This window comes from Phaethon lepturus, unplaced genomic scaffold (assembly GCF_000687285.1).
Source record: "Phaethon lepturus isolate BGI_N335 unplaced genomic scaffold, ASM68728v1 scaffold30480, whole genome shotgun sequence".
NCBI classification, from domain to species: Eukaryota; Metazoa; Chordata; class Aves; order Phaethontiformes; family Phaethontidae; genus Phaethon; species Phaethon lepturus.
In genome coordinates this window covers 1,373-23,615 of record NW_010514544.1, presented here as the reverse complement: position 1 = coordinate 23,615, position 22,243 = coordinate 1,373, and the positions used below count along the sequence as shown (strand labels likewise).

The 22,243-nt window shown below is 38.3% G+C and overlaps 1 protein-coding gene across 1 annotated transcript; it reads right to left on the bottom strand.

Moving 5' to 3' along the window:
- Positions 1-1,275: 1,275 nt before the first annotated feature.
- POP1 (processing of precursor 1, ribonuclease P/MRP subunit (S. cerevisiae)) lies at positions 1,276-20,637 on the bottom strand (the record flags this gene model as incomplete). The annotated part of the gene is made up of 14 exons (XM_010293293.1): positions 1,276-1,941; positions 2,770-3,114; positions 3,876-4,030; positions 4,953-5,144; positions 6,498-6,613; positions 12,529-12,648; positions 13,601-13,712; positions 14,507-14,600; positions 14,734-14,984; positions 15,589-15,764; positions 16,079-16,166; positions 16,730-16,978; positions 19,438-19,613; positions 20,455-20,637. Coding segments are annotated over 14 exons (2,915 nt in total), but the record flags the coding sequence as incomplete, so codon positions are not given.
- Positions 20,638-22,243: the final 1,606 nt, after the last annotated feature.

Genomic DNA, 22,243 nt, shown 5'->3' with positions numbered 1-22,243 from the left:
CCCTAAATTTTAATAACTGTGAAGGTACTCTAAATACTTCCTCCAACAAACAACTCCAAACAACAAAAAACATCTATTCACCTAAGACTTTTTCAAACAAAACTGTGAATGAGGGAATTAATTTGCAGACTGATGCTTAGAAAGACGAAGTCATTAACTGATCCATATTTAATTTCTTAAAGAATCAAGCGTAGTCAGTAGACTCCTGAATCAAGAATAGATTAGATTTTTATTTGTACGTGATCATTTCAGGGTAATTTTACCAACTAGTATGTATTTAGATCATGCTGCTACTACACTACAGCATATTATTGTAAATTCATTTTCAAGCTGCTTAACTCAATGACAGCTAGAAGCTTAAGGTTATCATTAAAACACCCAAACCAACCAACCCACTCCACCCCAGTCAAATCAAACACCATTCTCCCCTCACTCCTCCAGCATACTTCAGAAGTTTTATGAATCTGAACAACATTCATAAACCATATAGTAAAATGAAGAAGCCTTCAATCCTAGCACATTCCATACAAAAATACCTCATCTTTTAAGGAGCCAAAATATCCCCTATTATTAACCGAAAATGTATGCTGACCCACCAACAGCAATCTGCATCAGAAAGGCATATTACCTTTGAAAAATATTTTTTTCTCTCAGACTAGAGACTGATATGCTTTCCAATTTAAGAGCTCCAGTTGCTGTAATTCAAGATTATATAGCCAGGCTATATTTTATTTGCATTTCATTTAAGCACAGAGCTTTTCCACCAAAGTACCCTTCTGCTTTCTTAATGGATTTGTCTACTTAGTTCTATTCCACTGCAGCCACCTGCATTCAGACAGGAAGAATCAGGAAAAGCTACTTGCTATATACACTGGTCCAGATCGCATGCACTTACATGTGAACAATGCACTGGAAAGTTATAATCCATCTGACCAAAAGATTTCTAAAAGGAAAACAATGATTTTTTTGTGTATTGTTATAGCATCCACTGCTTTGAGGTGAAAAATGAACAACATGCTTCCTTAGAGATGAAGAAGATCACGATAACGGATGCATTACTGTTAGAAATCCTTAGCAATGCAGACATCAAAAGTAATACTAGGTCTGTTTATGCATTAGTTATTTTCATTACTAATCCTACAAAGCTTTTTAATTATTTCATAATCCTCAAGACATTGTTTGGGCTCAGAATCACCTCAAATTTGAGACATATCAGAAAGGCCACAGAAGACAAAACAGACATTCTTTGGTATTTTTGGCTCTCTATTGCATTGCAATGATACTTAAACCTCAATATTAAGCCTTGCAAATCTGTACTGTAAAGATGCTGGAGTTCTTAACAAAACGAGCCCTTTTTTATCTGCTGGCTGGTTGTATAACATATAAAGTAACCCTGTCAAGCTAACAAAACCCAGTGCTTCTCCACAGCCAGCAGCCAATGAAAAATCCCCTCGAGTGACATATCCCAAGAGAGTCCTGGAGCAGTGGGAAGTAACATCTGGGAGAGTGTCTGACCAAAGACCAAGAACGAGGTCTTCATGCTCCTCAGTTGTTTCTTTATCTGAAATGCTCAGAGGGTCACCTTCTAGAGCCTTTGTGTTACCCTTTTTCTTCTTCTTCTCCTCTTTTAGCTTCTGTACCTTGTGCTTGAATATGTCACGATGTTTGGGTTCTTGAGGACCACAGAAGAGTTTGTCTTTGCTTAGATGCAGCAAGTCGTCTTCTGTTGGGATGCAAATCATGGCATGTAATTCAGGGTTCCCCTTTCTCAAGAGAGACAAGTTGACCCATACAAGAGCCCTTGGATAGCTCATCAAGATTGGCAAAAAGATATCTTCAGTCATTTCCTTCTGTCCCAGTCGAGAAACAAGCCGGACTCGCCGATCTTTTCCAGCAGTGGGATAGCACCAGGCTGATAACTGCATTAGTAGCTTCTCACTCCTATTAAAAAAAATTAAAAATAAACATCAAGGATAGTGATTAACAAGTAGTACAACAGAAATCCAGAGCCCTGCATATCTGCAAGAGCACGATTTAAAAAAGCCCTGGGGCTTCCTGTAACCTTCCAAGATGGTATTTGCATCACTCTGAGCACAAAAAGAACATGGGTGAGTGGAATTCATGTGCGAGGCTGTTTCTTCAGAAGGAGACATTACTTGTTAAAACCTCCAGAACTTGTTAAATCACAAATGCTCTAAAACCTTCAGTGACATTAATGCAGTCCAGAACTGTCAATGTTTTCTTCCCCTAATAACTACACAAAAATGAAAGACCTGTATTCAGGCACTTTCCAAACACTGTTGCTGCCCTCATGCGTTGCATTGGAATGCAGGGGATTCTCTATTTTCTTTAGGGACCCTATTACGTACTGCAAGAGCCACCTGTGATGATGTATTAGAAAAGAGAATCCAAGCTGATTTACACAGCAACAGTTTCAAAATCACAAATATGAGACTCTAAAAGCTCCATCCACCGGGAAGCAAACAGAATATGCCAACTCCAAAACCACATTAAACTCAAGAGTGTTAAATTTAAGATAATTTAGGAAATTTACTTCATCTAGTCACCAAGTTTGCTGGGGAAAAGCAGGAGAAGGACTTCCACTCAACAACAAGTTCTGATCCATGACAAAACTATTTAATCTCCTCACTGTATTTGGATCAAATAGTTGTCTCATCTTAATAATCAAGGCTGAGCTCTTCCTTTCCCCAATTCAATAATTCCCAATAAAGAAATAACACCTCACATGCGTGTATCATTTTGACATACCTGAGAACAATAAAGTCACTTGTTGTCATAGTTTCACCTCTCTCACCGAAGTCTTGGGTGCCTGTAACATCATCTGTCTTTAGGACACCTTCAGAGCTTGTTACTTCCATGGTCTCCTCTACCTCACCAGTCTCAGAGGAAGCTTCTTTGACCACTTCTTCTTTGGGGTCACAAAAGCTATGCCCTTCAGTTGCACAGCCCTCGGGCTGTGAGGAAGTAGGACGTACAGATTCTCCTGAAGCTTTCATTCTTCCTTCCCAGTTCTTCGTCAGCTGCCCCCAAGGACAGACAAAAGGGGACAGAGTACCCAGCTTCACATAATTTGCCCTTTTTGCAGGTGGACGCCTGAATGATAAATCAAGTAGGTAAGAATATTAGTTTCCTGGGCCCTTATTCAGCCCCTAGCACTTCAAAAGGCTGTATACTTTGTCCTGCTGGTCTAATAATGTTTTCTGTTTTCAAAACCAAGTATTCAGAACAGAAAGTTAACTGTGCTAACAGTTTGTAATCTCATTGATCAAGAATTTTAAGGTTATATTTCTCCTACTTCCCCCTTCCAGCTGGAAGGGAAGCCAACACCAGGTGCTGCAGAGGACACTTCCAGCTACACCATGCTCATGGTTAATAGTTCTGTGTTTACTGTAGTGAAAATGAAGGCAAACTTCAGAATACCTCATATTTAAAAAGTGGACACTGAAATATACTGCTCATTCACTTCATTCTTTAACACTTAGTGCATTCTTTGATATTCTCCCACCTCCTCCCTCATTTGCTGCTAAGGGACCTTGAAATAGCTTTGTTTATCTTACTGTTATGAAGCCTTGTTACAGCCTTATAACTGAGCATATCTCTGTGAATAAAATATATTTTAGTTATATATTTATATTTATTTATATATTCTAGTTAATTTATAAGCACTGCTTAGCAGAGCTTTTCTGTTAAATACATCTAGGATTCTTTTCTTTTTTATAATATTAGGATTTAAAACACTAGTGAGAGATCTTAATAAAGTCCAAGTCTAAATAAACACAACAGATAATTAAGGGAATTCTTTAAGCAGTATTCATTTTTTTCATTCTTGCAATCAATTTTGAAGTTAGTATTACCGTTTGAATTTTTCAAGAAGACTGGTTTCCAGTTCTTTGGCAAACCGCATTCCCGCCTGGCAGTCTGGGAGATCATTTGGAGTGTGAGGTATTCTTTGATATTCAGAATGCTTTAAAGCCTCTTGCAAGCCACCGACTCGTACACCTCGATAGATCTGTTATAAAAAACAAAACCCCAAAAAGCAATATTTGTACTGATTCTGGGTTCCTAACTGAAAAAAAAAAAACAAAAAACCCCGAAACATTAATGCTCCATAAGCTGCTGCCTTAGAAAAGGGAAAGTCTACCACTTTAGCTTTAAAAAAAAACAACCCAAAAGTTAAGTATGGTTTTCACAGTTCTAGATGCTCATTTCAACAAAAATGTTAGTCATCCTCTTTAAATTTAATCCTGAAAAACTATCAACAAAACTGAAGGGAATTTCACAGGTTCTGATCTTGTACATTGCCAGGAACGTCACAGTACTTCAATACAGTCACTCCCTAATTTATTTTAACTGTACAATAGGTATCACTGCAATTAATCCCCCTGCACATTCAAAAGCATAAATTTAACTGCAGAAAGACATTAGAACTGCCATCTAAACATTCAAAGCAGGACATTCCAAACAGCACCAGAGAAGTATTCAAGCTTAACTCAAACTTTGTGTTTCAAGCTCTCCCCTAAATTAGAGGCAACCAGTTTGTTGGCAGAGTGGTAGACATAGCCAAGCTGGAAATGGTTTAGCAGCAGGTGTCAAATGATTTCTCTTTAGAGATATATGACCTTAGAAACACAAAACCAAAAAGCTATAGTATTAGCTTTCTCTCCCTACTCCCCACTCTGATTTCCTACTCTAGACTGCCATGTGGGCACAGTTATAACAAACAGAAGATATAGAAAGCTGTTTATTTTTAAGATTTTTAAGATGAAGCCTCTGTCATCAACCAGTTCATACACCCTCTATTAAAGTGGGATTTTGATCCTGTAATTGTGAATTGGTTACACAATGTGAAGTATACTCTCCAAAACCAATTATTTTGAACCAAATTACATAATTTGTCACATTACTTGCAATTTGCAGTGAAAGCCACTTACAAAAGGAATCCAGAAAGCCATGCCCCAGCCCTTTGGGAGATAGATATCCCAGCCACTCCCCCATCCTGGTCGATCTTCTCCAGCCATTTTCCCTGGCTGCTGCACCAACAGTATTGGAATCTTAGATTCACAAGGACCCAAATCAAGGTGTGATCCAGGTACCAGTAACTGAGCTCTCATATGGTTTAAATCCTGAGAAGAAGGAGACATTTCCCATAAGTTAGTAATCATTTTCCCCTGTTGTAGATACCCTTCCAAGTTACAGAGAGGAGGTGAGCTTATAACTAGGAAAAATATACTAGTAATATGCTACACATTTGAACTGACCTTCACTGAGGCATGAAAAATGTTTTTAGAAAAAAGTATTAAGCACCCTTTTTCTCCCCTTCTTACTTCCACAGACCTTGATGGAGGGCAGGTACTGAAACTCAGAGCAAAAATGTACAGCACAGATGAAAGAGGAAAAACAAGTACTGCAACTTGGTATTTATAGATTTGTGCACAAGACTACACTGAACAGGTGCTTTCAGACAGTCTGTCAATACATGGAGCAAATCTGAACTACATCCAAGGAGATGGGAAGAACATTTGGTCATGAAACAGTTTCACATAAAGCATAGTGGCACCAAGGCTCTGTCAATCACCAGTTGTTATATTTTATTGTAGCACGTTAAGAACACATTTATTAAAAAACCCAGACCAGCAGACTGCCTCTTTTTAAGTCCCTTCTGCATCAGATGTTTATAAGGTAAAAACTACATTTCATGACAGCATGAAGAACACACAATATACAAAAAGACGGTGCTGGTAACTGTTATGTGCTAGTGTAGCACTTTGTAAGTACTCTGCTTTTTTTTACACTATATCAGCCAATTTGAAAGAGCACAAAACTAATCTTCATAAAGAGAATATTTAGAGAGATGTTTCTGCCATACAAATATTTTCTCTTTTTGATTACAACAGCGCCAAATGTTTATCACCTCTTGTGACTGAAATCACCGTTTTACCCATGCATTTTATGGGTTGCTCCTCCATTGCCAACAGAAATGGCAAGATAGGAGATTTCAAACCTGTAATAGCATGTTTAAAGCTGTCTAGAAATCACAAGTATTGCCCAGAACACCCACAACACAATGTGCTGCAGTTCAGAACCAGAGGGATTTATTTCCTTCCAACTTGCATGATTTTTTGTCAGAAGAATCGTCCTGGCCAGAGCCTCTCTGTGCCACTTCATCCCTTTTATCTGCTGGATATGAGTCAAGATGATGTAGGAAAATCCAATTCCAAACCCTTCTGATAAATAAACCTACAGCTATTTAGTCCTGTAGGCAATTTAATAAAGCTTTCTTTTAATTGAATCATGAACAATGGTTGCGCAAGAACATTACACAAAGGCTATAAAATAAAACGCTTCAACTCAGCAGCTGGATACTATGACATTAGGAAACTACTGCTCTTGGATTTATACAAGTTTCAGGAGTCTCGCTCTATGGACTCTATGGACCATTAGCCATTTTCTCCATGGCAATCCACCGTCTTAGTTACCTGCTCTGAGATTTTATTTTCAGTGACGTTCTTACAGATGTCCTGGTCCCAGATAAAGCTGTGAGCACAGTCTACAGGTACACCGTCCAGGTACAGCTGCCTAACTTTATCATTATCTACAAAAGAAGAGAACTTTCAAACAGAATTCAAACAATTTTTGTGGCTTAAGTATCAAATTACCAAAACCACTCCACTTTCGTAAGTACAATGAGCAGACAACTAAGTAAACAGACTATTACAAGCTTAACAAGCATCACTGCTTCTGCAATATCTTACTATCACATATTTTTCCTAATAGAAAAGGTGAAATAAACTGTTAGTTTTAGAAGCATTAACCTGGCATTCTATTATAAATAGGCATTTCTTATTACAAATGACATCACCTTTGGCAATGTAAGTTACGTCTTTAGCATGCCATCTCTAATATTCTGGAATCTGGCCTTTCAGGCAGCATGAAGCTCAACATGTTTGGTGAAAATCAGAAAAAGCAACAATACAAAGACTGAAAAAAGTCCGCCTAAGTAAACCTGTAAGAGAAGCGAGGATGACCTTTGAGAAATGCATATACAGGAAATATTTTTATGGGTATGACTAGCTTGCAACTACTTATTTAGCACTAGCTTCCCACTCTGCACCTTTTCAGGCTCTGCACTTCAAGAAAGGGACTATTCTTTGCCTATGTCTGCAGAGGCCAACAGTTGTGTTACTGAAGATAAATAACACTTCTAGATTTAAAACTGATAGCTGAAGTATTAAATGACCCATCTCTTCTTCAGCTCCACAATCTAACCAAAGCAGAGAAAACTTATACCTACCTTTAGTGATCTATGGATTAAAAGCCTTCAGTGTACAGTACATAATGCATGCTGATCCATATTTTAAGTAAAAAAATTCTTACCAATAAGCAATACAAAACTTCTGTGATGAAAACTTACAGGGACTGCTGCTCATTTTGTCATCTACAAGGTCTTAGATAGTAAAGAAATATAACGTCTTGGGGTTTGTTTTTTTTTTTTTTTACGTCACTTAAGTCTTTTGAAAGATTCAGCTAATTTTTCCAGTTAATGTTGACAAAGACTTTGAGTACAGAAGATATGGATTATTCAGTGATACTAATAATACAATAGGTACTGCCAAACGTAACTACAATATTTATTTATTTAAAATCTATAATCTTTAAGATGTTCCCATTACTAAAGAGTTGCAAAATCCTTCAAAAGAAATATTAAATATGGCAGCACTCCTGATGGTGTTAAGCTGATGCTTGCTATGCGTTCTTGCTGATCAGTGACACTTTCGTGCGAGGAAGCAATACTGAAGAAATTAGTACACTATGACCACAGTCCATCCAATATCCCCCTCACTACCCTAAAATACCCTTCTCTAATTTGGTACATTCTTTCTCCTTGATCCCCACTGAACTTGGAGAATTTAATCTCTCTACTAAGCATACTATAATTCAAATCATAATCCCAAATCCTCACACCAGTTCTCTTTATTTCTCACCTCTCTCCTGCGTTCTTAAGTCCACATTTTAAGATTGCTGGGGAAATAAAGCTACTGATAAATAAGGTGCTCATGATAGCAGAAGCAATATGTTGGAGCTCGTACAGGAAATAGGGAGTTGTATTACTAAGCACATGTATTACTAAACCTCAGCAACAATCAGCAAATTATCTACTTCTGCTGGTATCAATGGTTGATGCTTAGACAATACTGGCAGATAGAAGAAAGTTTTGTTCCATTTCAAGCTGCTGTTCTGATTTGTATAGCTGACTATCCTAACAGTCTTAGAAGACAGGTCTAAAAGTACAAGTTCTTCCATTTGAAAATTTTCCTTCCCTCTGTGAGGAAATAGCAGAAAAAGCAAAAATTGAAACTGCTCCCTAGCAGCACTTACGAGCCATTAGGTAGGGGTGCATACCAGAACTGATGTCAGATACCTAAACCTCTGCAAGAGGTGTGTTTACAGGCAAGGACTCAGGCTCTGTGTCTGCAGAAGGAACTTTAGCTCACTTATCTTTCATGATGCATCTTATTTACTGACTGTTTAAAAGCTCTACCATAGTCCATGCTGAGCAGTTTGTAAGGCAGTGGAATTTGCATTCTCCCACAGAAGACAGTAAAAGCACATCGAAATGTCAGAAGCATACTTTAAAATGGAGGAAAGAACAGCACTAATTTGCAGTCATGTAAGCACTGACTGCTTACTGGGAGTCTTGACTTCCAGAGGCATAAACCTGCTGAGAAGGCAGTGAGAAGTGATTTATTCACAAACTTTCTATCCCTCGCCTGAAGAAATGAGGACAGTTCTTTGATTAAATCCCAGCAGCATTTGTCTACAACACACAGCTTGAACACATGCATATGCATTCAGGAGCGAGAGTAACTGGCAAAGCCTGAAATTACCTTTGATTTGTTAGCATGTCACTCACAGGGGAAAAACTACACAGGCATATCTTAAAACAGTGTTTTGGAAAAAAAAAAGGGATATGGACAGATGTGTATCATTTCACAAACTGCATGTAAGACAATCCACAGGCAAAGATGATGGCTGTAACTTTAACCTAAACTATTCACTCATTTGACAAACAATGCATCTTTAAATTAGTAAAGATATCCTAAAAAAAAAAAAAAAAGAGTTAGCTTTTATACAGCATTAAAGAACAAGAGAGGCTAAGCACATACAGAATCTGCTAACATACACAATGCCATTTCAATCTTACTTACACTAATCCTAATAGTATTTGAATGTCCAGGAAGCAAAAAGGGGAAAAAAGTGTGGAATACAGCAAGGGTTCCTTTTTATTGCTCAATCAACATGATAGGTCATTAAGGCGAATGAATGACTATTAACATTTCTTAAATAAAGATCAGCTCACTATATTACCACATCTGAGTAAGGTTACATCAAAACGAAGGCTCAGAAAGTTTATATAGTTCTAAGGCTCATAAAAAGATTTCTTTTTACAGCAATTAATACCACTCAAATGGAACTGCAGATTTTAGAGAAGTCTAACTCTTTTTTGGGTGGGTATTACTGTGGAAATGTTGGCAATACCATCACTTTAGTGATGTATACTATGTGCCATGATTAAATTCCTTCCTTTTTTAGTTAAATAAACTGCCCTTCAAAAAACTGAAGAGAAGGACAGTCTCCATTCCTGGGTCACTCCTGACAGAAGAACCAGTGAATAAAGGAATAGAAATGATTGGAAAAAAGCTGGCAAAAGTGCTAAATCAAACTAGAATAATATTTGGGAATATGCTGCTTTTGGTGAAACTCTTGCTTGATATCGCAGTAATCTGACTCCAAGTGTGGCCAATAATGGGGTCCTGGGGAAAAGTACACTAGACTCAGTATGTAGTGTTGCATTTCCTCACTCTGACGGCTCCTAGCCACTTGTGACTAACACACTTCTTCAGTTAGAGGTGATCCTTTTGCACTGAGTGGCCTTCAATAGGTTCTCTGTCATATATTGAACTGAGTTTTTAACTCTGCAAACCTGCCAGACAATCAACGAGGCTTGTAGGAAAAAGGAATAAATGCAATTGATGTATAGAGGCAGTGAAATATGCAACAAGATGCCACACTCCAAGGAGATTACAAACTAAGCTGATAGAATTCAGGAAGACCTTCTAGTGGGTCCTGAAACAGTAAATAGTGGCAAGAAAGCATAATGCTTGCATAGAGAGAACAGATTAGACATAAAATGCATTCTGCACAACAACTGATTATGTCTAGGCTTCCTTTTATTAATACATATGCAATTTTACTTTTTCCTTCAAAACCACCAAGAATTAAATGCACTTGAATGCTTTTCCCTGACTAGAAAATTATAAAAGTATCTGATCTTAATAATCTAACATGGATTAGTTTTCTACAAGTATTTAAAAAAAGGTATCTTCTCTGCTTTTAACTACTTGAAGAAGGAGACCCATTAAGGCAGACATATAGCACATGTAGCAGCTGTCACACAGCCAACTATAAAATTAGGTTAGGAACAGTCTTTGCAGAGTAACAATGGCCTCTCTTTCCAACTAACACCTAGGGATACTCAATGAGGGAGACAGAGTGGCAGTTAGACCTCAGTCTTGAGTTTCTCAGGCAGGAGAGATGAACTACCATGCCATAGGATTCCCCCACTGCACATGTAATAGGTATGCAGGAGATTATGAATGATCCGGTAACTCTTCCTACACAGCATTAGGAAGTCACTCAGGTGGGAAACATCGAAAACAGCAGCCACTTCCCCTGCTGAGCCATTAGTCCCCCGTATTCTCTCCTCAACCGCTTCTTGTAGGAGGGCTGGCCCCTTCTTTTCTACTTCCTTACCCTGATGTCCTTTTAATTTTCTATTAGAAGACAGCTGCATTGCCTATCTTCTTTCATCCTGCTGCCTACTCAGCTTATTTAGCAGTGATGTGCTTATGTAACATCAAGTCCTTTAGCAGAACCTAAATCAGAAGGCATTATGCAGTTTACCTTTCCTTGTTAGGTAAAACAAAACAGGACCTTCTCCCTCTCCTAAATAGAAGTCAGAGAGGGCAGATGCAGTTTTAAGTTCATGGTGAAACAAAAAAACACTCAGAAAGGAAACAGAAAGCAACACCAGACTTTCTGAATGTTTGTGGTTTAGAAGAGTTTTGCAAGTGAAGGATAACCCCAAGTAGAAAGATCTTGAAGACGGACATTTCTAGCCAGCCAAAGGAAAAAAGGCATAGGTATTTTCTTCCTCTTTACTCCCTATCTTACATCATTACCTCTTTACCATGGCTCTCCTTCCTGAGGGACAACCAGCTCTGGCAGTGGGAGAGAAACTACTGTAAGACATTTCCAGTGCCTAGATGCCTTCTGCTGATCTTGCCTTCTTGAACACATCTTCACAGACATGACAAGCAGGATGACAGGGGCTGAATTACTTCTTGTAGTTGCTAAGTTCTTTACCAGCTCAAACCAGTATCTGTAAACAAGTAGCAGGAACCAAAGTAGAGGTCATGAATGCTGCAGCATTTCCAACAGGAACATTAATGATGAGAAATTAGCTGAACAGAACTAATTAACAGGCGAAAGGCTGTTCTACATACAGAGGGTAGAATAGGAGGATGTAAGAAAATACAAGTAACAGAGAGTTGTGCAGAGAGCTAAAAGACAGTAACTAAAACAGGCGTTCAACCTGATTTAAGTGAAAGGTAAGGCTAGATTATTCTAGCGTTGTGCAAACACACCACCAAGGAAAGCAAGTATTTTCAAGTCTCTGGAACCTTCAACTTGTCCTATTTGCTACTGTTTGCTAGCTGGCTATTATGTTTCTCATATTAGGTGAGGCAGTCTGTGTCCAGTCAACCTAAATGGCAATGCCTACACAGCACTGTACAGAGACCTCACTGAATACTCTATATGCTCTTGCACATCTTTCAAGGACATTCATATCCATCTGAATTTGATTTTTGCACTGAAAGGTTGTGTAAGTTAGCATTGAAATTAAAAGTTTCAGAAATGACACATGTATCTGATTTTTTAACATAACCAGCATCTTGGCCGTATGAAATGCTGATCTCGCAAAAGTACTTTGGTGGGTTTTTTCTTCGGTGGAATTGCAACTTTCATCATTATATGACTACAAACCAGAAACCGCAGATAACTCCTTTGAGAGATAAACAGCATCAGCAAGACTGAACACCAAACAGAAACTTACTAAGTAGCTTTTAGCACCTGGTTGGCCTTGCCAGGATTCGAACCTGGATCATCTGTATGGTCAGACAGAGGCTTCCACTGAGCACAAGACCAGCTTTGGTGCATGTCCCTGCCTCACAATTGCTGTTCTAAAACCTATGCAACTTTCGAGCTGTTTCTGTTCAGTCAGGGGCTGTGGAAAGGGGAAGGAAGCATTCTGAAATTGAATGCTAGAGCAAAACAGCAAGAGATAATCAGTAGATCACAGTAAATGAAAGCAAAAGTGTAGACAGAGGCTGAATCTCTTGCCTTCAGCAGTTCCACCAGAAGCATAAAATAAGCAAGGCATTTTACCTTGGTATTTTTCAAAGTCTGGCATGGCTTTTGTCTTCTTTTTTGGCAAATTGACTCGAGGATCTCCAACAGTGAGGCCCAGTATTGTACCTGGTGGCATTCCTGATGGTGAACTTAGCCCTTTAAAAATACATAGATGAACATTACCATGAAACCACCAATTAAGTTGTGATCCTTTTCTGCGCTACTGTTTTGTGCGTTTTTCCCTGCAGGGATGTGACACCACTGTAAGCCAAAGAGTACTCAATTTAACATGTTTAGAAAACTCAGTGCTTGTTAAATGTCCAGTAACAAAAGACAACAATAGCAGCATAAGACTTAGTTTACAACTACATTGATGCTTAGAATAGAAGTGAGGACACTCTCACAACTTACAGACTCAATTCACCCTTTACATTTGGCACACCTCTTAAAAAGCAAACCACCTTTGTTTTACACTTGTCTTCCAGAAAAAGGAAATTAAAAAATGTTTTTTAAGTTTTACCTCATCTCTTCTTAACTGCCTCACATTGGATAGTTTGAGTATAGTGTGAGATCTACCAAAGCCAGTTCCTAACCTGCTTCATTGCCAGAAAGTGGAGATGTTGTTAACTTTTTGATACTTTACAACTCAGCCAAATATACAACTGTTTGTTAGAAACAAAAATATATAAAGCAAAGTATAATACTTTCACCGTGGGCAGGAGCCTACCATTTTATCTGTGGAGGTATTGTACACTTATTGCCTTAAGTGGTGTGTATGGGAGGAGAGAGTGACAGTATATGTCAGACTGTGTATCTATCAGCGATCTCAAATCTAAGTTCATGATGATAAGAAACAAGATTCAGTTTATCTAGTAAGAGTTTGGACTACACAGAGTTTCAAAATTCCCTTGAAAAGAGTTAATGTAACATTTCTCAAATCTTTGACATGCCACGGTAATTACCTAAGCACATGCTCAATAGCATCACTCTCTTGATCAAGCAAAAAATAAGCATTTCCAAACTGAAGTAAACTTATTAGCATGCCAGTTTTGACCACTGGAGTTTAAGAGTTTCCCCTTCCTCCCATACCACCCACATGCCCAAATACCTTCTAATAGCTCAAAGATAGCACTTTGACGTTGGTGAAGAGATACTTTTTCAGAGTCCTTGCAGTTTTCTACCCACCAGTTATTCCGTTCTGTCTCCGAGTCTGCCATCTCCTGGAAAACAACACAGCTAATTAAACTCAAGTGGTCCTTTAGTATTTTCTATCAGTATAAATTCACTCTCAGTTTGCCTTAATCTCTATGGTTGCTTTCTTCAAGTTTCAAACCAAAATCACTTTTTCCTGGTGCAGTCTATTCCTATACTCCACCTTAAGCAATCCCCAGTAAGATGTTCAGTTTAATCTGTGTCCCAAAAACAAAGCAAGCCATATCCACAATGCTTTCTAATTCTGTTGTTAATTATTTCCTACAGAAAGCCAGATATATCATGGCCTTGTCATGTTTGCTGCAAGAGACAAAAAAAATCCCATTAAAACCACAATGATGCTATGTGCCAAGAGGTGGACAAAATACTAAATCCTCGAGAAAGTGCATATTTGATTGAAAACACAGAAGTTTTCTATACCTTACGTGTCTTGCCCTCTAGCTCTAGGTGCTCTCTCTCATTGCTCAAGAAACATCATCTGTGGTTTGTCAAAGAGAATATGAATTATTCTGGACTTCTCAGCACAATACATCACTACAACAGAAACTACATAACCTGCTCAACAGCACCATTGCTTCTATTTTCTTCCTACCCCTACTCAAAATCCAGATAGGAGTTCTTCCTGAGATCAGCATTAGGCAAGTGGCTCAATATAGAGAAATTATCAGAGTGGAAATACATAGGTTAACCTTTATAATACGTAAGGCTGGACAGTTTATGGTTCTTTCTAGCAAAAACAAGCTTGCACATTTTAGAAATCTTATCAAAATTACAGTAATATCCAAACTGCCAATTTCCTTACTGTTTGGAGAGAAGCAGCTTTCAAGGTCTCTGTAAGGACAGAGTGTGATAACGGGCCAATCAGCCGATATCTGAGAATCTCCATAGTTCTATCACTGAAACAGAGGAAAATTTCAGGTGAATGTACAATTGTACAGTACACAGGTGTTTTCGCCAGTACTGTTAAGCTGAAATTCAGATATATTAACTGGTTAAAGGTCACAGTTTCTGACTCTACTATGAACAAACCTGATCACAATGCCAGTAGTCTGCGAGATCCAAGAGTAGGACTGCAATGGATCTCTAGTGCCATCACCAATTATTTTTTTCACTGGCACAGCTTTTTCTCCTTCTTTATCCTCTGTCTTTCTTTTCTTGCCAAGGCTCAGAACAGCATCCATTTGTTTCTCCTCTTGAATTGATGTTGTAACAGGTTCAGGAATATAGATTTCTTCAGACTCTGAACACTGAAAAATTGCTTTTAACTCTCTCAGTATGTCCTTAAAAAAAAAAAAAGAAGTTTGGATTAGGATGATAAGCAGTGCATTGCAAAGTTTAAGTACAGTTTTATTTTATTTTTTTAAATGGTTTATTTTCCTATATGGATTTAAGGGACTAAACTTCATTCTGCTGAAGTCCAGGGCTCACTATCAGAGCTGAAAGTTGCTAAGAATTTATAGTCACTCAAATTAATGTAAGAAAACTTCCTGGTGCACAAAATTTTACTTTTCTTTATTTATCTTTTTTTTAAAGTACATAGCTTATGATCATCTGTGATTACACCAATCAGCCTGTTGGGGGTGCCAGTGGAAAGGATGTGAATCAAGCAACAATCCTACTGTAAATGTATCCCGGAGCAAGTGACACTAGGAAACTTTTAACAAGCTCAAACACTATAAAAATCTGAGAGGCATGCACCTTCTGTACAAGCTTTATGAAAACAAGCTGCAGAACATATATATTGTTAGAGCTGAAACAGTCTTCCAACTTTTAATTCGTAAAGCCGTGTCTTATATCCAACTCTTCTACGCCTTCAGAGGTATCGTCAGCATTAAAAATGTACAATGCATAAAGAAATCAGAGTTCAGCTGTAAAGAAAAATACCCGTTTAAGAGCTGGATGCATCCAGATCCACAACTGTCTGTTTTCAGACCCATCCCTGGGTTTCCAAATAAATGTAACAGGACCAAGCATGTCCTCAGGATAGCGATCTGCTCGGTAAAGATTCAGGGAACCCTCGAATCTTCCAGACAGACAACAAGCCTCTTCAAATGTCAGTCCTAAAGAAGATGACACTTATTGAAAACCAGAATAATCTCGTGTTTAAAAAAAAAAAAATTAAATTCACTCTGGCTGTTGGGACAGTATCAAAGAAAGAACATGTACCACAATTAGTTTATTAATAAGCAACTGAAAATAAGAATGTCTATTCCTAGTATGAGACATTTCAATTATGTTTTTCAATTAAAATCAAAACTCAGTATCAACTCTGATACTACTATTTATTTTTTAATATCCTACCAATCTTAAAAGTATGGCTTATCCTTTAGTTTATTCAGAATCTTAACTTTACTTTGAACTACATAAAATTTACCTGTGTCAATGCTACATATTCGAGCAAGTTGCTTCAGAAGCTCATTCTCTTTACCAGTCAATTCCAGGCAACAATAATATGATAAGTCCTGAAACAACAGGATAATGGTAAAGTGACAATAACTCTTGAAAGTGACCCTGGCAAGGAAGGACCAGACAGAGCTTCACAATTTACACTTAAGTAGTAATTTTTCATTCACTAAAATTTGTGTAAAAGAGAAACAAGTTTTCTTTTTTAACTTAAAATTGTTAGTTATAGGAGAGCTGTCAGGCATTTCTTATTTAAGGGCCAACCTGCCTCTCAAACTAACAGACCAAAAAGGACATGGAACAAAGTGCCTGTCTTCAACAGCATCTTGATCAGGAAGATGATGCAGGTATTCACTGAATCTCTTAGCTCTTGAGAAGACTGAAGATGCAGTATTTCAGTCATAGTTACCATAAGACTTTGCTAAAGATTCATCTTGTTCTCTCCGATACATGCCACCCTTCATTACAATTACGAAATCACTCATTTCATACTTAGCAGCTATTAACAGCTGACACAACAATACTTGAAAGAGACAGAAATATTTGTTATAACTGAACAGTTGATTAGTTCACCTTGGCACAATAACAAAGAAAACAAATAGAACAGATGTAAATGTGGTACCTGAAGAAGACAGTGTTTTGTCATGGCTCGGTAACAAGCCCTGTAGCTCTTCTCCGTAGGGCTATCTCCTAAACAGTATCCCCATTTCTTTACCATATGAAATCTCTTTGCATGCCAAATATGCGTTTCCAGCCAAATATTCTTTCTTTGCCTGCGATTAAACTCTGCTACCAAATTTATGTGGCGCCTTCTAGCTTTGCGGCATTTAGTCTTTGACTGTTCTTTTTTCTGATGTACAGCTTTCTCCGCCTGTTTTTAAAAGGGAGGATATTGAAGTAAATCTCAAAAGGACAAACTTCCATAGAAGAAAAAGGCTGACATACATAAGGATACAGGAAGCACTAGCATAAAGTCATACTTTATTCTGATGTTTGTTCTCCATAATTCTTGAGGCTAACTAACACTTTGAAACTTTATACACAAGCCCCATCCACACAAATTAACCAAGGTTTGCCTAGAACCCATAGATGAACCAAGTTCCCCACACATGCAGAAACTTGCCAGTGAACTGTAAGATCTGCTACTTCCTGTGTGAAGTTTTTGCCCAACATCAATATCCACATGAACAAATGAATGTGACATTAGGAACACCTGGAGATTTGAGCTTGTACAGAAACAGTATGGAGTCTCAAACTGACAGGTAGGACCCCAAGGTCCTAAGGATTCTACAACATGTAGAAGCGAACAAGAAAGGACTGTGGTGATGTCTTGATCAAATTCTTGATAAATACCCAGTAAAGGTCTGAATTATTATGCATGAATGCACGGCTGGAGAGGAAGGCTTGACTCTCTCAATCAATGTTTGATTTGTCTTTTTCTGAAGGGAAGTGGTAGAAAGAAATAGGAACTGTAAGACACACAAAAAATTTCTTAGGATGTTCTTTGTAAGCTCACCAAGGAAGAGCTGACAACAGACCAGTGGTTCTAAGAACAGCAAAGGAATGAGAATTCTAGAAGATCGCTGCCAAAAGTGCAGAAAACACTGAAGCAACCCATGACATCAAAATAGAAATGCACAAAAAAATAAAATACATTCCCATTCAGACCCATCATTCCACCAGAGAGCAGGCAATATAAGCCACTGGATCAATGGTATGTGACTCACTGGTTCAGAAAGACAATTGGAGAAAAAGAGATGTGGTGTTACAGACAAAAAATGTATGTCTTTAAGCTTTTGAAGAGATAAGAGATGGTCCAGGTAAATGTTTGGATGAAAATGGTCATAATAACGGGTCTAAGAAAAAGGAAGAGAAAATGCAGCACAATCGGAATAGTGAACTTTGAAGAAGCAGACTTCAAACACTGAAACGTAATAGGCAGAACCTTTACAAAAGGAAATAGCTCAGGAGATATGACAAGCTGGAAGAAAACATGAAACAAAGCAGCCTGTGCAAACACACAAACTACACCAAAAGACCTAAGGAGAAGAACCAGAAATACAGCTGCACAAGGGCCAGTCACATAATCTCAACAATCCAAGAATCATACAAGGAGTGGAAACAAGGATGGGAAATTAAGTGTGAGCACGTACAGAGAAGTTAGAAAGGCTACCATGTGAAAGGAGTTAAAAACACAGGACACAAAAGAACCAAGCATAAACATTAAAGAAGTCTTGATTATTTAGCAAGGATAGAGCACACAACTAACTACACAAAATAGCCCATGCCTTCTTGGCTTCTCAGTTCTCAGAAAACAGGCCAAATTGCATCTCTTGTCATGACTAACAAAGCAAAAAGAATGCCAGGTAAAGCAGTAAAAATAGAGATACAAGATTATGAAGAGCCAGTAAAACATGCCCTAAGGAACATGTATGGAAGTACACGAAACAACTTCTGAATCATGAACAATTATCTTCAGGAACTCAGGGTGGAGGGGGTAAGGTCTCAAAGAACTTGAAATAGACAATGCAAGGGAAAAAAAGAATGCAAGAAATGTGTTAATTGATCAACTTTAATACATAGAAAACTTAGGAAGCAAACTCACTTGATCACTTTAAAAAGTGTCTAGAGACGATGAAGTGATCAATGTCAAACATCAGACATAATTTCAAAATAAACTCCCGCTGAACCAATTTTTTTTTTTTTTTTTTTTTTTAAACACTCGGGAGGACTGCAGTGGATAAGGAGCAAGTAACTCCACAGGAGCCTTCTGACTAGAAGTTGAGATACTGCCACAAAATGAGAGACTTTCATGAGCAACTGGGAATAGTCATTTAGTAAGTCTTAAGCTGCCTGCAGCCTGCCAACGATTCCAGTGTTCCTCCCACATTTGAGCTATAACACATGAACCATCATGCTGGTCATGAATGGGCTATGCTGGCTTGAAGCTAGCAGGGTCACACCCAACAGCTGTGGTGGGGTGCAAAGCAGACATGTGTTATCAAGGACTCCTGGATCACCTGGGACCAATGCACTGCCTGAGCAATCCCTCCTGCAGTGGGCCCATTTATCATCACTACTCTACTAACTTTTCAAGATGTCCAATAATCACAAAGCCAAGTGGTTAGTGAGATCTACTTGAGCTAACATCTAAAACTGAGGTGTTCCTCCATTTTGAATCCAAACATCAGTCAAAGTTTGAGAACCTGTGTATGCAGGGAAGTGTTGCAGATAAGGTCAATTCTGAACATTAATAAATGTACAACTGAACACTGTGCATTAGCTATGCCCAATATATGGTGTATCAAATACTATAAAACGCAGTTATACCTCTTTCCTGGCAATCTCTTGGAGGCGCCTGGGGAGGCGTTTAATGTTGTGACTCATAGCTCGCCTTCGCATGTGCCTAGGTAGAGTCTGGAAAACTAGAGAGTTTGAAGACTTCTGTGCAACTGCTTTCAACATGGCATTGATCTCAGCAGCACGAGCTTGAGCAAAGGCAGACACTGGAATAGAAAGAACAGCATCAGAGCATGACAAACACCAAAAATTAAAGGAGGGGACACTGTACATAAATTACTGAAATACCAGAGTATTCCTAGTACATCAGTCTAATGACTTCTTGAGAGAAAAGTAAATACTACATACTATTAACTGAAGAAATTTCAATTCTTTAGATATTCTGAAGCTTACAGATATGGTTAAGCAAATACTTACACACGAATAAATCTGAAAGCTGTAGTACAACCAACAAGCCCTATTTGCATTAAGTACTTCTTTATTAAATTAAGTAGCAATCTTTTCAGATGGTATTCAGAGAGAGAAAAAAAACTTCAGCATGGAAAAAAAAAGGAAGCAATAATCGTATTGCAGACTGCTTTAAAATGATCAAATAAAAAATCCAGAGGTTGGTCTTGTTTTATGCTTATGGAAGTGTACCTACTATCAGAGCACTGCCACATTTTGAAAAGCTGATTTGCTCTCCTCAATAAATGTTGTTAGATGAAAAGTTGTCTTTAACTCACATCACGGGCAAAAACAGTTTCACTGACTCCATTAAAAGCAGATGACTGTCAGTACTCATTTTGCTGGCAAACACAAACCAAAATGCATACCCCTCATTACAAGTGCAACTTTTCAACTCAGAAGTCTGAAAGGACTCATTGAACAACAGCTGGTCATTCATTGCAGTACACAACTACTTCTGTATTTTGGAGAAAATTAGGAAAAACAGAAGAACATAGCATCAGTTCTAATTTTTGCTCTTGCACAAAAACAGTCAACAAACGTAATCACCAGCAAGTTACCCTGGACATATAAATTATGACCTTTGTCTTATATACATACCTGTTATGTATTTCGGCATTTCTTCAGAAACACTCTGGCGTCCTCCTTGCCATCCTCCTCTTCCTCTGCCTCTCTCTCCTCTATTTTGCCCTTTTGGAAAATGCTGGTCTTTCCTGTAAGAAGGCCCAGATGACTGATTCAAAAATCTCTGCTGCTGATACTGCTGCTCAGAATGAACATCTCCTGGAGGGTTTAGAGATGAAAAGAGAGAACAGAAATGCAAAGCAGTCTGAGTAACTGGTAACTATACACAGCCTTTCCTCAAAAGATTGCATTGCACATTCCTCCTTTATATATATATATGAATATATTTTTAACGTACCTGAAACAGCCATCAGAAATCAGAAGAATTAAGTTCTTTTTCAACAGGAAAAAATAAAAATTTTGCACTGTCCTGCAGCAAAGCCTGCAGTAGATCTTCTGAAGAATACTTCCTTCCTGGAAGTATTCAAAAAACGTGTAGATGTGGCATTTGAGGATATGGTTTAGTGGCCATGGTGGTGTTGGGTTGATGGTTGGACTTGATGATCTTAAAAGGTCTTTTCCAACCTTAATGATTCTGTGATAGATTAAGTAATTTTTGCACGTTCTGAAAATGATACCCCAGACTTTGCCTCCAATATTCTATCGGACCCAATAGGAAAGACCTCACCAAAACTGGTCTATGCAACATCAGTAGTGAATTTTACTACTTACTACTAGGGTTTTAGTACCAAACCTGCAAAGTTAGTATTTTTCCCTCTTGCCTCTTGATTTTTTTTCCCATAAGCAAATGTATTCTTGTCTCACTGACACGTATTTCTGTTACAGCAATAAATAAGGTAAGCATGATACATGTATGTTGGCGCAGTAAGTTACTTTTCTGGTATAGGCATTTAAACCAATATTGAAATTAAATAACTAAAGCCTACAGTAAGCTTCGTAAGGTACAGAAACAACTTTCAAGAGTGATAAGCAGCTAACAGTACTTCAAGTTTAAGAAGACCCTGAAGTCTATATTTAAAGATTAGTTTATATTCAGCCTATTCAGTTAAGTCTTGGTTAGGATTTCTCAAGTATAAATTGAGATATGGTTCTCAGGCAGCTCATGCTGGACAACTGTACTAAAAAGGGCCAAAACAGCCATTCCCACCACCCCACCCACTGCATCAAGATGAGTACTTGAAGGAACATGGGGGCCATACAGTTCAGGTGGCTCCTGCAGTGAAAATCAACCTATGCATCAGGAGAAACAGGGTAAGAGATTAAAAAAAATCAGTTTTCAGGTTGATCAGCTTCTTAAACAAGACAGTTTAATAGGGAAAGCAAGCGCCACACATGCAAGCAAAGCAAACAAGGAATTCATTCACTCTTCCCCATGGGCAGGCAGGTGTTCAGCCATCTCCAGGGAAGCAGGGCTCCATCATGTGTAACGGTTTCTTGGGAAGACAGACGCCATAACTCCAAACGTCCCTCCACACCTTCCTTCTTCTTTGTCTCAGCTTTATATACTAAGCATGATGTCATATGGTATGGAATATCTCTTCGGCCAGCCTGGGTCAGCTGTTCTGTCTGTGTCCCTTCACAGCTTCCCATGCACCGCCAGCCTTCTTGCTGGCAGGCCAGCACAAGAAGCTGGACTGTCCTTGACTACCTTGCAACAACTCAAAACATCAGCATGTTATCAACATTTTCTCATCCCAAATCCAAAACATAGCCTCACACTAGCTTCTATGAAGAAAATTAACTCTATCCTGGCTGAAACCAGGACACCATTTCAAATAAGCATGATGCTGAAGTTTCATGTTCA